General features: G+C 37.5%; 1 protein-coding gene and 1 pseudogene across 1 annotated transcript; both read left to right on the plus strand.

The window, feature by feature from the left end:
* The first annotated feature begins 1,518 nt into the window (after window positions 1–1,518).
* On the plus strand, window positions 1,519–2,385 carry LOC147438558 (uncharacterized). Its single transcript, XM_086484535.1, has one exon. The coding sequence runs from the start codon at window positions 1,519–1,521 to the stop codon at window positions 2,383–2,385; it is 867 nt and encodes a 288-aa protein (XP_086340661.1).
* A 9,831-nt stretch (window positions 2,386–12,216) lies between these two features.
* LOC147438559 (uncharacterized) lies at window positions 12,217–13,664 on the plus strand (annotated as a pseudogene).
* The last annotated feature ends 5,051 nt before the right edge of the window (window positions 13,665–18,715 follow it).

The raw sequence follows: 18,715 nt of genomic DNA on the forward strand, positions 1-18,715 counted from the left end.
CATGTTTCTACATATGGATTTATAAATTCCATGAAGCGCAAATGTCTACAATATAAAATGGTTGATGATGATGTGATGTATGCACACATCAACTTGATATGTTTCACAGTGATTAAACGTTTGGGATGAAAGATTACTTGCCATTGAATGGCCAAATGAAAAGAGGAAATGGATGTGAAATTTGGTGATGTTAAAGTTGGTATGTGTACAGTTCGGACTGATTCTTAACAAAAAGAAAAATTGTTGCAAGCTTTATGTCCTGATGCAAACTATGTTGCTTGGTCTATGCTCTAGGTAGATTATTGCAATATGGATGGTTTTCTATTGATATGTTTTAGGCACTTTTTTATTATAAAAAAAAGTATTTACTGTACATATATAGTGTCTATATTTCTTGTGCAATTGTCGACCGGCCTCTATTGGGTATGCCCCCAATGTTTTGGTGTGAAGGTGTTTTTTGCATGGTAGTTCGGAAGAGTTTTGTACAACACAGGGTTGGAGGAAAAACAAGGTGGAATCCTTCGAGTAACCTAGTAGCTAAATGACGTGGATAGCACCCTCATTCAAGGAGGTAGGAGAAGAACACTCTGCCTTATTTAGGGAGCTACATTCACAAGAAGATTTAGAAATTTTCTCATGTAGGAAAACGGAGTCTTTTCTAGTGTTTTTCATACAATGAATAACATCATGAGCTTCTGCTCGAGAGGCACCACATACCTAGCTAGGTACGATTAGGGGCAGGGGACCACCGGCCCCTCCACAGAAGCTCATGATGTTGAGGTAAGTCACAATGTGGGAATTATTGTGAGAATTTGTCCAAAACTTCTTGTGATTATGCTTTTGACCTAGTAGAATGGAAGGAAAAATGGGCCTCTAATAGTCTAATAGCATTTCCTTCCCATCTACTTGTTGTCTGGCTGTACTACGTTAATAAGCACTCCTACATTGTATTGTGGGTTGTGGATCAAGGTCAATTATGTGTTGTGATATAGTGGTGATGATGTAGAGAAAGGTGGTGAGTAAATTAATTTTGCTTTTATGATTTTGTGAGCTTTGATTTTGTAAAAAATAGGAGTGAAAGGGACACGTTACAACTTAGACAGGGGTTTAAAATGGAAGTGGAGGAGGCTGCGTGGCGCCTGGCAAAGCAAAGCATCCAGCAAGCGATTGTGGGCGATATTCGGGTGACAAGCAAAGATTTGCTAGGGCCTTATAAAATCGTTGGCACATACTGATTGATCAAGCATACACCATTGTATGTATTGAGAGAGAGAGAGAGAGAGAGAGAGAGAGAGAGAGAGAGAGAGAGAGAGAGAGAGAGAGAGAGAGAGAGAGAGAGAGAGAGAGCTGAGCTGATTAATCCATTGCTGCATAGCCGGGTGGGGTGCAAGAGAAAATGAAGACGACGGGAGTGAGTCTGGTGATGGCAACTTCACTACTGCTGCTTGCCTTCATGATGACGATGATGGAGGGGACCCGGCGGGCCTTGCAGGCAAGGAGGAGGAGGAGGAGGGTGAGATGGGCCTTATAGCCGGCCCTGGTGGCCAGGCTGGCAATGCGGCCCCTCGCAAGGCCATGCCAGACAAGGGAGGTCCCAAGAAAGAACAGGGCGCACCCAAAAAGGAGGACGACAAGCCCCGTAATAAGAAGAAGCAAGAGGAACTTCCCCCTAAAAAGGAGGACGACAAGCCCCCTAAGAAGAAGCAAGAGGAACTTCCCCCCAAAAAAGAAAAGAGCCCTCCCAAAGAGCAGGACAAGGCTCCAAAGCACCCCCACAAAAAAGAAGAAGGCACCCCCAAAAAGGAGGAGGACCATGCCCCCAAGAAAGAAGAAGGCGCTCCCATAAAACCCCCTAAGAAAGAGGACGGTACCCTCCAGAAAGACAAGGTCCCTCCAAAGAAAGCAGAGGATGCACCCAAAGAAGGAGAGGACCGTGCCCCCAAGAAAGAAGATGACGCTCCCATAAAACCCCCTAAGAAAGAGGACGGTACCCCCCAAAAAGACAAGGTCCCTCCAAAGAAAGCAGGGGATGCACCCAAAAAAGGAGAGGACCGTGCCCCCAAGAAAGAAGATGGCGCTCCCATAAAACCCCCTAAGAAAGAGGATGGTGCCCCCCAAAAAGGGGACCATGAAACCAAGGTCCCTACAAAGAAAGCAGTGGATGCACCCAAAAAAGGAGAGGACCCTGCCCCCAAGAAAGAAGACGGCACTCCCATAAAACCCCCTAAGAAAGAGGATGGTTCCCCCCAAAAAGGGGACCATGAAACCAAGGTCCCTCCAAAGAAAGCAGGGGATGCACCCAAAAAAGGAGAGGACCCTGCCCCCAAGAAAGAAGACGGCACTCCCATAAAACCCCCTAAGAAAGAGGATGGTACCGGACCATGAAACCAAGGTCCCTCCAAAGAAAGCAGGGGATGCACCCAAAAAAGGAGAGGACCATGCCCCCAAGAAAGGTGATGACAAGGATCCAGGCCAAAAGGGTGGATTACCCAACGACCACCCACCAATGAAAGACAAGGAGAAGCATAAGCCTGGCAATGATGGAACACCCAAAGGCTCTAGCACCAACAATCCTTAGAAGGCAATCTCTCTCTCTCTCTCTCTCTCTCTCTCTCTCTCTCTCTCTCTCTCTCTCTCTTACACACATACACACGCGCACACACACACACACACACACTCACTTATGTATGTATTAGGTTCAATGTGTGCCCTACAATGAGGGTAAGCACCCATCAAAATATTGGTTCACACTTTATCGGTGGATCATGCAATGTGTGCCCACAGCTATCATGCCGAGTCACAAAATTTTTCTCATAGAAGTGAAACCCATAAGATGGAAAGGTGAGGCATGTCTATCAACGAGCAAGAAGCTTAGAAAAGAGAGGAAGAACATGCAACCAAGGCTGGAGGAAAGGTAGGTTTGCTTTATCCAAACATGTTCAAATCAAAATATGGCCCGCTCAAATTTTCGCAAGAAGAATTTGATGTTGGCTCCAATTTCAAGATTTTTAGTTGAGAAGTTCAAATTTAGGTAGAATTTTCCTTTTCAAATACGGTTTACACCTTCTCATAAAGGGGTGAAAAGGATCTAAAGTCGGGTCCATAAAATCATTTTCTTGAGCTTACAGGCAATGGCTACAAACCTAGGTGTGAGTGACCACCCTTAAAAATTGAGTCGTGTTGTAGATTGTGCTCAGGATTTTGCTGCAGTGTGCATTTTTCTCCTTCAATGTCAAAATTAGGACGGTTGAGAGACTAAGCCGGCACTAAATTGCTACACATTTTCAAAATATGGAAAATATTGATTCGACGACTACATTAGAACAATTTGTAATCAAGGAAAAGTTTGTATAAGTATGCACAAAGTTCCTCTTTTGCATAGGCATTAGGTAATATAAGGGAATTATGATTGGGATCGCATTGGGAATGGCAAGAGCTCGATATGATTGATATGTTCATATCAATTTCATTGGAAACTGTCAATCCTATCATTTAATTCCGATCATTCAAATTGGATGTCCCTCTATTGGGCGCCATGTTTTAAGTGGCCTTATATTGGCCCCTTTACCCTAAGTACACGTATAAACGAACACAAAGCCTAGTGCATACATGAGTATGAGTGAAGGAATTCCCTTGAATGTATTTTATTCTATAGATTAATACAAATATATATTCTATATAGAAAGTATGCTACCTTTCTATCTAAGTAAAATAAAAGGCTATACCCATTATAGGTTTTTATACACATGCCATTAAATTGATGCAGAAATAAATGGCTTTGGTGTTGGTCAAATAAATAATGCCATGTTCACGATAGAGGCTCAATGTATACAATTTGGCAAAACTACGCAAGTAAATAAATACATCGAAAATCGCTTTGGTGGTCACGTAAATCATTTCTAGTGTTTACAACAGAGGTGCAATGCCAACAATTTGCAATGTTTAGCACCAATAAAATAGTGTACCTAATTTGCAAGACTGTCACAAACAAATAATGACATTTTTTTCCCCTCAAATATACCCATGAGATGATGGGTTTCAGCTTTCAGCGCATTGAAACAATTTGTTAAATGCAAAGTCTATTGAGAATGATGGATTCTTTTCCAATAAGGGGGGTAAAGGGATCCACGATGGGGAAGTCCACGCATGAAAGCCGAGGTGATCGTATCCGCACAAGCTATTTAAAAACTAAACCCAAACACGACTTAAACCTCAAAAACTTGGGTACCTTGCATTAACTCACAATATAGCCTCATAAAAACATGGGGGGTTACATAACGTGCACGCGGGCGAGGTGGTTAGCCCATGTGAGACAAAACCCGGTGCACGAGGTCGTGGGTTCAAATCTGGGTCGCGAGGGGGTGGTGGAGTTTCCATGCTGCCTCGATTTTAACACTAGCCATGTTTAGCGCGTCTGGAGATTCCGCCCTTCACTTCCCGATCGTCGATCCCTTTACACCCCCTTAATAAATGCATGGTGTCACTTAGTGTCAAGGCCAATACATTATACCTCAAACAAGATATTGTAATAATGAAAATGTAGCGCATTGCTCTTTGTCTCTTTATCATCGAGCTCCTTGTCTAGATTCACATATATGATCACCATGCATATATTTTCACTTAAGGTCTACCTCCAAAAAGGGGAATAGGGGTAGATCCATACTATATTTAAGTTGTATTCATGTCCATAGCTTGCTTAAAAGGCACATTGGCCTTTAAGTGGAAGGTAGCTAGGTTAGAGTGCTAAGCACATCACCAACCTATCTATGTATGACCGTCCATAACTTATGTACACAAACCATTTACTTATTATTTATCTTTAATACAAATAAAATGTTGGTGCAAGTGCTCCCCTAACAAGTTGTGCATGCTCTCTCTCTCTCTCTCTCAAAGTTTCTTGATCTCTTACTACTGCACTCAACCATCTATTCAAAATACATCTTACTCAAAGAAATGAATGATGTTTTTATACAAAATATTGAAAGATGATAGTTATCAATCATATGTATATAGTTTAGTGTCAAATTTTCCTTCTCCATTCATAGTATCAAAGACAATTCATGGTCAAGAAACAAATATTACCATGCAAAAGAATCAAGATTTTTCTTTTCTTTGTTACTGGTTAACATATTGACTCAAATCAATCAATCAATGCTTCTATTTGACAAACAAAAATAAGATAACAACTTGATTCTTGAAGGAAAGGATTCAACGCATAGTTGAGAATCTTAAGACAACTTTTTTGTTACCTTAGGATAGCTAGTGTCCTACACTATTTAATTTTGAAATTTCTTTATAGAGTCCTTGAGAAGCAATGACACTTTGTTTTTCTTAGTAAAAAGAATTGTTAATTATACAAAATTAAAGAGTTTTATGAAATCCATCAGAAGGCCACCAAGTTATCAACCCTTTTGATAGGCACGACAATTATTGTTTTTTAATATTTTTGTATTTGTGATTAAAATAAATATTTTTTATTGTTTTAAAGTATGGATTCTTATAAATAAATGTATCAATTTTTTAATAGTTAGCCCGATTAATGAGGGATAGCCATCCCAACAGTATGATCATATGAAGTTCTGAACAACCATTTTCCCTATGACCTACATAGTCCACAATTGGCTACTTTTCAAACCATGACTTTTAGATTTATACAAATTGTTTTCCTTAAAGCATTCCTATGAAAATAATCACATGAATCAATTGACCAATCTTACCCCAAAGTCTCGAGCATAAGTTTCTCATCCTCCAATCTTGTACATATATGATCACCATGCATATATTTTCATTGAAGGTCTACCCTCCAAAAAGAAATTGCACATTGTTGAGTGATCATGGGAATAGGGGGTAGCTCCATACTATATTTAAATTGTATTCATGTCCATAGCTTGGTTAAAAGGCACATTGGCCTTTAAGTGGGAGGTAGCTATGTTAGAGTGCCAAGCGCATCAACAACCTATCTATGTATGACCGCCCATAACTTATGTACATAAACCATTTACTTATTATTTATCTTTAATATAATAAAATGTTGGTGCAAGTGCTCCCCTAACAAGTTCTGCATCCTCTCTCTCTCTCTCTCTCTCTCTCTCTCTCTCTCTCTCTCTCAAATTTTCTTGATCTCTTACTACTGCACTCAACCATCTACTCAAAAGACATCTTATTCAAAGAAATGAATGATGTTTTTGTACAAAATATTGAAAGATGATAGTTATCAATCATCTGTATATAGTTTATTGGTCAGTTTTCCTTCTCCATTCATAGTGTCAAAGACAATCAGTGGTCAAAATAAATTATTACCATGAAAAATAAACAAGCTTTTTCTTTCCTTTGTTATTGGTTAACATATAGACCAAGCTCTCCAAAATCAATGCCTATTTTTGAATTTTGAAAAAACTAAATTTGCTGAAAATACTGATGCGTGCACCTTATGGATATGTGTGGTTAGTGAAATGCAAATTTTAGGAAAGACATTGATAAAAATGTGACTCAAATCAATCAATCAATGCTTCTATTTGATAAACAAAAATAGGCTAACAACTTGATTCTTGATGGAAAGGATTCATTGCATAGTTCAGAATCTTAAGATAGCTTTTTTGTTACATTCTCAAGATAGCTAGTGTCCTACACTAGTTAATTATGAAATTTGTCTATAAAGTACTTGAGAAGCAGTGACACTTTTTTTTTATTTTTAGTAGAAAGAATTGTTAATTCATACAAAATTAAAGAGTTTTATGAATTCCATCAGAAGGCCACCAACCCTTTTGATGGGCACGACAATTATTGTTTTTTAATATTTTTGTACTTGTGAGTAGAATAAACATTTTTAATCATTTTAAAATATGGATTCTTATACATAAATGTATCACTTTTTAGATAGCTAGCTAGATTAATGAGGGATAGCTATCCCAATAGTATGATCATATGAAGTTCCGAACAACCAGTTTCCCTCTGACCTACATATTTCACAATTGGCTACTTGTCAAACCACGACTTTTAAGTTTGTACAAATTGGTGTCCTTAAAGCATTCCCATGAAAATCACATGAATCAATTGACCAAGATAGCCCCAAAGTCTTTTAGAGCACAAGTTGCTCATCCTCCAACCTTATAACATATATGATCACCATGCATATATTTTCACTGAAGGTCTACACTCCAAAAAGAAATTGCACATTGTTGAGTGATTATGGGAATAGGGGGTAGATTTATGCTGTATTTAAGTTGTATTCATGTCCATTGTTTGCTTAAAAGGTACATTGTCCTTTAAGTGGGAGGTATCTAGGTTAGAGTGCAAAGCGCATTAACAAACAATCTATGTATGACCGCCCATAACTTATGTACACAAACCATTTACTTATTATTTATCTAGTTTAATAGAATAAAATGTAGATGCAAGTGCTCCCCTAACAAGTTCTGCATCCTCTCTCTCTCTCTCTCTCAAAGTCTCTTGATCTCTTACTAATGCACTCAATCATTTATTCAAAAGACATCTTACCAAAAGAAATGAATGTTGTTTTTATACAAAATATTGAAAGATGATAGTTATCAATCATCTGTGTATAGTTTGTTGGTCAATTTTCCTTCTCCATTCATAGTATCAAAGAAAATTCATGGTCAAGAAAAAAATATTACCATGCACAAGAATCAAGATTTTTCCTTTCTTTGTTATTGGTTAACATATTGACCAAGCTCTCCAAAATCAATGCCTATTTTTGAATTTTGAAACAACATAATTTGCTGAAAATACCGATGCGTGCACCTTATGGATATGTGTGGTTAATGGAAATCAAAATTTAGGAAAGACATTGATAAAAATGTGACTCAAATCAATCAATCAATGCTTTGTTTGATAAACAAATATGGGATAACACCTTAATTCTTGAAGGAAAGGATTCATCGCATAGTTCAGAATCTTAAGATAGCTTTTTTGTTACATTCTTAATGATAGCTAGTGTCCTACACTATTTAATTATGAAATTTCTTTATAGAGTCCTTGAGAAGCAATGACACTTTTTTTTAATTTTTACTGAAAAGAATTGTGAACTTATACAAGAATTAAAGAGTTTTATGAAATCCATCAGAAGGCCACGAACCCTTTGATGGGCACATCAATTATTTTTTTTTAATAGATTCTTTTGTATTTGTAAGTAGAATAAACATTTTTTATTGTTTTAAAGTATGGATTCTTATAAATAATTGTTTCAATTGTTTTATAGTTAGCGTGATTAATGAGGGATAGCCATCCCAACAATATGGTCATATGAAGTTCTGAACAACCAGTTTCCCCCTGACCTACATAGTCCACCATTGCCTACTTTTCAAACCAAGACTTTTAGATTTATACAGATTGTGGTCCTTAAAGCATTTCCATGAAAATAATCGCATGGATCAATCGACCAAGCTAACCCCAAAGTCTTCGAGCATAAGTTGCTCATCCTCCAATCTTGTACATATATGATCACCATGCATATATTTTCATTGAAGGTCTACCCTCCAACAGAAAATTGCACAGTATTGAGTGATTATAGGAATAGGGGGTAGATCCATACTATATTTGATTTTTATTCATGTCCATAGCTTGCTTAAAAGTCACATTGGCCTTAAAGTGGGCGGTAGCTAGGTTAGAGTGCCAAGCGCAGCACCAACCTACCTATGTATGACCGCCCATAACTTATGTACACAAATCATTTACTTATTATTTATCTTTAATAGAATAAAATGTTGGTGCAAGTGATCCCCTAATGTTAGCAGCAAGCTAGCTCGGATACCATTTTTCGGAGCTCTCATTGTAAAAACACTTATTATTTTGATAAATCGGAAATATTGTAACTCCTATGTTTTGGATAAACTTTGTAATAGATGAGCCGAGGCTACAAGCTTCTAGATTGTATCAACTATCAACCTGTCATTACCCATCTTTAGTTAGAGCTCCCAGATTATTAGTTTTGACCACCAAAAACCTTGGCTAAGGTATAAAAGCCAATTTTTAAAAGTTAATTTAAAGTTTTGGATAATGAAATACACAGCGTGAGCTAACGACGCTCACTTCTCTCCTTCTCGCGCTTCTCTTTCCCTGGTTGTCACATTGCGGTCGCATTTGTTACATTGCAACCACAGGGAAGAGCTTTTGGCGTCGCCAACCCACGGCTTAATTTCATCATAAGTAGGAATTTACACTTCAAAATCAAAAACTAAGCATAGGTGGGATATTGGGGAATCATTGCTAAGCATTTAGGTGCATTCTTGGGCGAAAAAGACTAGGTCAAAAATCCACTGCTATTAATAATTGTGATTTTTTCACTTGACCTAAAGTGGGATTTGAGACCATAAGCATGTGTGCTTAGGTCTTATAAACATGTCCTAGAAGTTTTGTTACGTTTGGATGTCATTTCATGCTGTAATGGATGTGATTTGTTTGCCGATGAGCGATTGGCTTTTGGTGATTTCAGTCACTTAAGTGTAGCGTGAGTTAGATGTGAGTTGTTTGTTGTTTTACGAGAGATTGAAAACCTCTTGTAGCCTATGCACTAGTCGAAGCAGCTTCATCCCATGGATTGACAATCTAATTGTGGTTCTTGCTAAATCTGCAATTAGATAGGAGTGAGGTTAGACACCCGTTCCGCACCTAACAAGGTGTGCATCTCTCTCTCTCTCTCTCTCTCTCTCTCTCTCTCTCTCTCTCTCTCTCTCTCTCTCTCTCAAAGTTTCTTGATCTCTTACTACTGCACTCGGCCATCTATTTAAAAGACATCTTACTCAAAGAAATGAAAGATATCTATTGAAAAATGATAGTTATCAATCGTTTGTATATAGTTTATTGGTCAGTTTTCCTTCTCCATTCATAGTGTCAAAGACAATTCATGGTCAAGAAACAAATATTACCATGCAAAAGAATCAAGATTTTTCTTTTCTTTGTTATTGGTTAACATATTGACCAAGCTCTTTGCATTTTGAAAAAACTTAATTTGTTGAAAATACTGATGCGTGCACCTTATGGATACGTGTGGTTAGTGAAAAGAAAATTTTCGAAAAGACATTGATAAAAATGTGACTCAAATCAATCAATCAATGCTTCCATTTGATAAACAAAAATGGGATAACAACTTGATTCTTGAAGGAAAGGATTCATTGCATAGTTCAGAATCTTAAGAGAGCTTTTTTGTTAGATTCTTACTAGTTAATTATGAAATTTGTTTATAAAGTCCTTGAGAAGCAGCGACACTTTTTTTTAATTTTTAGTAAAAAGAATTGTTAATTCATGCAAAAAATTAAAGAGTTTTGTGAAATTCGTTAGAAGGCCACCAACCCTTTTAATGGGCAGGGCAATTATTGTTTTTTCTATTTTTGTATTTATGAGTAGAATAAACATTTTTTTCACATTTTAAAGCATGGATTCTTATAAATAAATGTATCAATTTTTTTATATTTAGCTCGATTAATGAGGGATAGCTATCCCAATAGTATGATCATATGAATTTCTGTGAACAACCAGTTTCCCTTTGACCTACATAGTCCACAATTGGCTACTTTTCAAACCACGACTTTTAGATTTATACAAATTGTTGTCCTTAAAGAATTCCCATGAAAATAATCACATGAATCATTGACCAAGATAACCCCAAAGTCTTCAAGCATAAGTTGCTCATCCTCCAATCTTGTACATATATGATCATCATGCATATATTTTCAGTGAAGGTCTACCCTCCAAAAATAAACTGCAAATTGTCAAGTGATTATGGGAATAGGGAGTAGATCCATACTGTATTTAAGTTGTATTCATGTCCATATCTTGCTTAAAAGGCACACTGGCCTTTAAGTGGGAGGTAGCTAGGTTAGAGTGCCAAGCACATCAACAAACAATCTATGTATGACCGCCCATAACTTATGTACACAAACCATTTACTTATTATTTATCTCACTATAAGAGGAGTGGTCTATAACCGTCGGTATTGCCGCGGAAAAACAAAGGAAAATGGGAGTGGTCAAGTTATGTTTGTGGTTGGTTGCTACATTCCTCACTATGACTCCAACTTTTATGCTCGCTTGGATATGGATAGAGATCAGCCCTTTGTTGAACTAGAGAAAGACATTGCTCATTACAAGGACAAAGGTGAAGTCATTGTCTTTGGAGACATGAATGCTCGCACAAATACGTTACAACACGGCACACAACAAGATGACATACCGCATGTTTCAAGAAGAATGGATGACTCATACATGTATCATCAAAGTTCTAATGATGCAAAAGAATTGGATCACTATGGAAAGTCACTTCTACATATGTGCAATTGTACCGGAATGCTCATTGCAAATGGTGTATCTTTATGGCAAGGCACCAATGACTTTACATGGAGATAGAACAATGGTGATAGTGTGATCGACTATATGTTGTTTTTGGAGGCCACTCTAGAATGCATACAAAGCTTTAAGCTCGGTGAATGGAATCTGGAATCGGATCATAGGATGCTATGTATTGACTTCAAGTGTGGTAAAAGACCCGAGCATGTAGCCTCCAATCATGATGTGAACCATTTGTATCTACATCTAGACTTCAAATGAGCACTTATATATGTTGATATGGTGGACCAAATGTTACGCATGAGAGAGCATCAAGAGAGCCCAACCTTAGAATGCAAGTGGAAAGTTTTCAAAGAAGTAATTTGCTCTTGTGCGAGGGAATGCTTTTCGGTGAGACACATGTCTTGCAAAAGATCTATAGGGTAGCACCAAGAAGAAATGGTTCGACATGGAATGTAGTCAAGCCGAAAACAGTTGCTAAGGTTGGATGCAAGCAAAGACAAGGAAAGTTACTTGGAACATTCACACACATACAAAGCACTTGTTCAAAAAAAGAGGAGAAGGTGGGAAGTCAAAAAACAACTTCTTGTAGCGCAAGAGAAAGCACATGCATGTGGCAAGTTTTGACAAAGTCTAAAAGGCAAGCGTGTTGAGAGCTTTGGTGACTTGACTCTTGAGGATATGTATATGCATTGCAAGAACCTCTATGAGCAACCCAATGTTGATAAGATGGAGTGTTGTAGCTCCCTTCCGTTTATGTCTCCCTTCTTTACCATTGAAATTTTATGTTGCGCGCTTGAGAAACTTGCTACCCGCAAGGCAGGGGACCTTCAAGGTGTCAAGGGAGAAATGATTAAATGGACAAGCAAGAAAACACGATATTGGATATGCGATATGTTTAACCTTGCACTTCAGCATGGCATGCCTCATGGTTGGAGTGAAAGTTTGATCAAACCTTTGCACAAAGGAGGAGATGTAAACAATGTGAACAACTACCGCACTATAATGGTTGGTTCTTTGATGGAAAAGTTATTTGGATGTATCATGGAGATGAAGATAAGTGAATGGGCTGAAAAGAACGGCAAACATGCGCTAGGCCAAGCAGGTTTTTGAAAGCATCATAGGACTATTGATCACCTTGTCACTCTTCGAGTTCTTATGGAAGCATCTCGATTGAAAGGAAAAAAGTTGTATTGTTTCTTTGTAGATTTCAAGAAAGCTTTTGACATGGTACCGCGAGGAAATCTTTGGAGACGTATGCAAAGCCTTCAAGTGCCGAGAGAATTTATGCATCCAGTCTTTCGCATCTACCAAAAAGTGATATGTCGACTACGTATGGGAGATGGAATTTCAAAATTTTTTGCAAGCACCATTGGTGTCAAACAAGGATGCCCACTTTCCCCAAACTCCCTATATAAGAGCAATGTTGTGTAATCACATAGCATCTCTCATGTAAACAAGAGATGAGTAAGAAAATACAAATACTAACAAAAAATTAAAGAGTAAAAAATAAAAAATAAAGTTTTAAAAAATATTTATATAATTAAAAATTAAACATAAAAGTTGAAACTTAAAAACACAAAATTAACAATTTTTTAGCGATGCAACAAAAAGAAGATAAAAATAAAAAAGAGTTAAGTCTAGTTTGGTAACCTAGGAAAAATTAATTCTATCTATCAAGCTATTTATATGTCCACCTATCTTTTATCTATCTCTTAAATTTTCTTATGTATCTATTACACTATCTTTAATTTATCTATCTGTGTGTCTATTTATCTATTTATTTTTTATTTATAAATCTATCTAACTTTCTTTCTATCTATCTATTTATCTATCTATATATCTATCAATTGTCTACCTATCTATTTGTCTATCTAGCTATTTATCTATCTACCTATCTACATATCTCTCTATCTATATATCCATCCCTCTATCCGTCTATCTCTCAATTCTTCCATCCATCCATCCATCTACCTATGTATCCATCTATCTCTCTATCCTTCCATCCATCCATCTACCTATCTATCAATCTTTTTGTCCATCCATATGTGTCTCTGTTTATCTTTTTTTAAAATTGATTATTATTATCTTTATTTTTTATTTTTTTAAATAGATCTTATTTTCTTGTTAATATTTATACTTTCAAACTTATTATCTATCTATCTAGATATCTATTTTTAGCTCTTTCTTAATATATTCATTTACAAATATATATATATATATATATATATATATATATATATATTCTTTAAAAAAGAAAGATCAGAGTCGCACCCAGTACCAGTAGGGATAGTGCAAGCAATTTACAGTGAAAACCACTTTGTTGTCGCACTTAAACAAAAAGAAGAGGGAGAAATTGTCTAGGTGTAGGCTTGGGCAATAGTGAGCAATAGAATTGGTTCTTGAAGACCTAGAAATGAGGAGTTCTTTGCACCTTCGTGTCCTTCACTTAACACCTCTAAAATCCACAGTGCTAGCAGCATTGCAAGAGTGCTTGGATTTTTTGCATCACAACATGAACATGCCTAAAATTGGCAAGCAAATTATCTTGTTGGCTCTGCTAACCCCAAGTGTGACATGGCTCTAAGAATGATTTTCTAAATAAATTGACTATGAAACACACTTTTATTTATCTAAGTTATATTTTAGGTTCGTCTTTTCTATTTTACTTTGCAAAATGTATTTATTTATTTATTTATTTTTTGGTCTTTAAATCTATTTATGAGGATTAAATAATTATATACAATTTTCTATTTTTTAGCTAACCTTTACATCTCTAATGGAGAAGAAAGTGTATGCTTGAATGGAGCAAAGCATACATGCATAGCATTTATAGTGATTTAGCTTTTCAATCTAAAAATCTTTAGATCAAAAGATCTTTTGATCAAAATATTTTCTTCAATAAAAAAAGATAATACGGCTATTCGCATATAATACGGGATATTCGCGTATAATCCCATATAATATGTATACAAATTATTATACGGACATATAAATGCAACCCAGTTCATGGTCAAGAAAAAAAAAACCATGCACAAGAATCAAGATCTTTCCTTTCTTTGTTATTGGTTAACATATTGACCAAGCTCTCCAAAATCAATGCCTATTTTTGAATTTTTAAACAACTTAATTTGCTGAAAATACTGATGTGTGCACCTTATGGTATGTGTGGTTAATGAAAATAAAATTTTATGAAAGATATTGATCAAATGTAACTCAAATGAATCAATCAATGCTTCTGTTTGATAAACAAAAATGGGATAAGACCTGAATTATTGAAGGAAAGGATTCATCGCATAGCTTTGAATCTTAAGATAGCTTTTTTGTTACATTCTTAAGATAGCTAGTGTCCTACACTATTTAATTATGGAATTTTTGTTTAGAGTCCTTGAGAAGCAATGGCACTTCAAGTACCAGGGGAGAAAAAGCTAGATTATTGGTAAGGCTAGCAGACTGGTCACAGTAGGGATCCAAAGGAGTGAAAATAGGGATCCAAAGGGGGGACCATCTACAGAAGAGCAATGTGCAAGCAATGGGCTTCAAAGAACTAAGGTTTAGCCCATTAAGACTTCCAAAATGCTAGGGTTCCAAAATTCAAAGGTTAAGTCCAATGGTCAATGCTTAGGAAAATTGGATGCTTGATAGCATACAAAAAGTCTTTGCAAGCTCCTAAAGAGGAGTGGGAGAGCCCTTTTAATAGGGGATGAGAGAGAAAATGCACACACACACACACACACACACACACACACACACACTCATGCAAGCCCCTTTACACAAAGGGCATAGTGGACACATGTCAGCTCCCTAGCCCAATTGCCCACAAGGTGCATTCAAAACCTATTGGGTGGCCATAGAGGTGGACCAATGAGATTTAGGCTAGAGTAAATCTGATTTAATTCATTTAAAAACACCTAATAAAAGAACCAATAAGAATTAATATTTCTAGAAGACTATTGGCTCAGCAGCCCAATGGCTTGCTTGATTCCTATTGGCCAGAAGACTAAGGGATCCGATGAGAGTTTAATTGCATCAAATAATTACCTAAAGCTCTCACAAAAGGGGAAAGGGGGACACATGTGACAAGGCTATCACTTATGCTTCGTAATTATCATTGGCTACACTTTGTAGGGTCCAATGGGGTGTCAGCATGAGTAAAAAGTATGAGGGGTCGACCAAGAGAGAGAGGGGGCTGATTTTGTCAAGGCATTATGACACACACACTCACACAATCTCATGTGTGAAGCAAACAAGACTCTCTCTCCTTCTCAAGACTTAATGGAAAGCTTATCGCCTACTCCAAGTTGGTGAGAAGGGAGGCCTCCACCAACAACTCTTGGCTTTGTGATGCAAATCCAACCAAGAGCCAAGCTCCAATGCATACTTATCTCCTCTACCATTCTAATTACTAAGCTATGCTAAGCTATTATGAGTGACTAGGTGAGTGTTTGAGGATAGATCGAACGGACATCCACCTGGTCGGACACGTAGCCGGACACCACATTTGGACTCTATTAGTTTTCCGAGCTAGTGTAGTAATACTCTGTGTAAATCCTGATTCCAGAGTAGCAGGCTCTCTCTCTCTCACACACACATACACACACACACAAGGAGATGAAGAAGAAGAAGATGGAGATGGAGCAAGAGCACTCTTCAATTGCACAAATGAGAGAATAAGGTTTTTTAGGTTTAGATTGACTTTTATATGAGCTCACATGTTCACATTTGGGCACCCACACTTAGCCAATCTCACCCAAACGTTATACGTTCTAGTTTTAGAGTGCGCCTCTCATCGGTGATCACTCTTAACCATTCCTATTGGACCGACAAGCCCGGTACCTGACTCTACCAAATAAATAATACAACGTCTATCGTAGGTGATAGGGTGTCCGTGGGCCCGGAGGGTTAACATGCCCCCCTTCTTGATGTAGATTCCGTCCTTGGAAGCTATTGAGTTGAAGCTCATTCGTTGAGGTGGAAGAGCATTTGAGATGAATGTCCTTAGCCTTCGTCAGTCACTGCAAAATCAAACAACATTGGCACAGTAATTGCATTCTCATATACAGTTAAAAAGCATATGCAATTTTAGGCAGACAAATTGATTGGTAGCATAATTCTAAGGCATTTGTCAACAATAAACATTAAATTGCAATATAATCAAACGCATAAACAGTTGGGAAGCTAAAAAACTAAACAAGTTCGGGGTCGCTAATTCAACGGTCGAAAGGCACTAAAGATCGATTATTAATGCCATGGGCAAGCTTCTTAATTTTCTCTGGTTAATTAAGTTGTTTAATCGCGAGAGCCAAGTATTTCATGTTCGAGGATTGACTAGAGGCTACACCTAGAAGACCTTGTAGTTAAGCTACAATAAAAGGAATTTCTCATGAAATCATCGCCTGATTGATTACCTTTTCTTTGACCCCCCAAAGTCTTTTCAGAGTGATTCAATTTTGATGTGTGTGCTTATTTTGTATGCCTTGGTTTTTTGCTTTTCAAGGAAAAGCGCCCACACTGGGAACCTCTAGGACTCTAGTACCATAGGCGATATATGTGAGTGGGGTACCAAATCAAGCTGAGGTTTCTCTTCTAGCTTAGGATTTTACATTGTGGCACTTTGATTTTTTTGTTTGTTTGTTCGTTTCCAGCTTTTTTACTTTTGTAACTTTGGGGGTTCATATAACACTATTACACCTCCCTAGGCTCATCACACTAGTAAACTTCCTTTATAATACTTAAGCTAAAGGTCAATAGGGACTAAGCCCACTAGAAATCCCTATTACATTTCACACAATGCTGCTTAAATTGGATTAAGAACCTAAGTAACCATTGATTATTAGGAAGGCATTCCCCATGGTATTAAGAGAAGATCTCTAACACCTAGCTTGGTCAAAATAGCTTAGTCGGACTGCTTGATTTTTAAACCTAGACAAGTGATTATGACAAAAATTACATTGAATTTAATGTTTGATACTAAACAAAGGCACTGAATATTATGCTACCAATCACAATCAAAGCAGACAAACATGGATGCAAAAAAGATAAGGGGCATGCTAATGGACAAGAAACACTTGTTTGTGTTGATGATCGCGCTTGATTTGAAAAGTGGATGAGAGAAAGGTCCCATGAAGGTCCAAATCCTAACAACAGCAACACGTTCTTGTACACACTAGGAAACACAAAGAATACCTCTACGAGGCACATCAATGGGAAACAAGAACTTTGCTAATCACTAAACTCTAAAACAGAAACACTCCTATCGTACTAATTTTACCTACCCTCCATCACTCGAGTGATGAGGATCAAAGGTATTTTATGACACAGGTTTTTGTTTCAGTGTACTGGATGTGAATGTGTAGGTCTAGGTCAATGTTTTGACTTTTATTGTGCATACTCGTTTGCTAATTGCTCTTGCTCTTTGTTTTTTCTTTTTTATGAGTATAAGGCTTTATATATACATTCCCTAAGATTGGGAGATTGAGAGGTCAGGGAGGAAGGTTGAGAGGGGAGTGAGTGAATGATGACTGTTAGGCAAACACTCCCCCCTTCCTTGGGTAGATCATACCGTTTGAAATGTGCTCATCACCCTTTGAAACCAATTGTTCCAGTTGGTAATAGGTGAGGATTTTTTCCATTAGTTTTCTATTACCTTAGGTGCCTCGTTGAGTTGCAAGGGTGGTAAGGTACTCTCCCAGGATCGAACTTGACGTGGTTCATCAGGTGATTCTTGAACACTGGGAGGTGTGGATTCCTTTGTAGCTTCATGGAGGTTCACTATTGTAGGTGGAGGCTGTGGAGAAGCTTTTACCTCTATGGATGCATTACATGAGGAGCTAGAAGCTTCATGGGACTCCCCCCTTTCTGAGCTAGGTGGAACAAATCGTTCTTTCTTCGGTACCCAAACTAGCTTTGGGGAGGGTGTGTAGCATGCTGTGTTTTTTTTCTTTCTGCGATCTTCAATTTGTTTTAGAGCTACGAGATTGGGCTCACATGGATCAGGTGACAATTAAGAACACAATCTACGTTTTGGCACCGAGATTTGATGATTTCCTTGATAATAGCCTTGGGCTTCCAATAGTCGTTTAGGAATCCACTACCACGTTTTCTTACATTTCTTGGAGCGGGTGGGATGTTTCTTACAAGTCTTCTGTTTTTTAGCACTAGCTATGGTCACTAAAGAAGATTTAGGGACCCACTTGTATGTTTTCTTTGTTATATGAGGATGAGTCTTGTCAGAAGCTACATGCATTGCTTCTAGCATATTTAAGGGTACGAGTGGTGGCATTTCATCCCCCTCAGGTGTTACCTAAGTTGTCCCCCTGTTTCCCCAAGTGTCTATGGTTGTTGTAGGTGGACCCAATCCACGTTGTCTTACTCAGTCATCCCAGGTAGTACATCCATATAAGGAGAATCTTCCC

The sequence above is a fragment of the Adiantum capillus-veneris genome, chromosome 16, assembly GCF_014529385.1.
Source record: "Adiantum capillus-veneris isolate H3 chromosome 16, ASM1452938v2, whole genome shotgun sequence".
Lineage (NCBI taxonomy): Eukaryota > Viridiplantae > Streptophyta > Polypodiopsida > Polypodiales > Pteridaceae > Adiantum > Adiantum capillus-veneris.

Bases quoted from the DNA above. Each gene is read 5' to 3' on its own strand.
- LOC147438558 (XM_086484535.1), top strand. From the start codon at position 1,519: ATGGGCCTTATAGCCGGCCCTGGTGGCCAGGCTGGCAATGCGGCCCCT.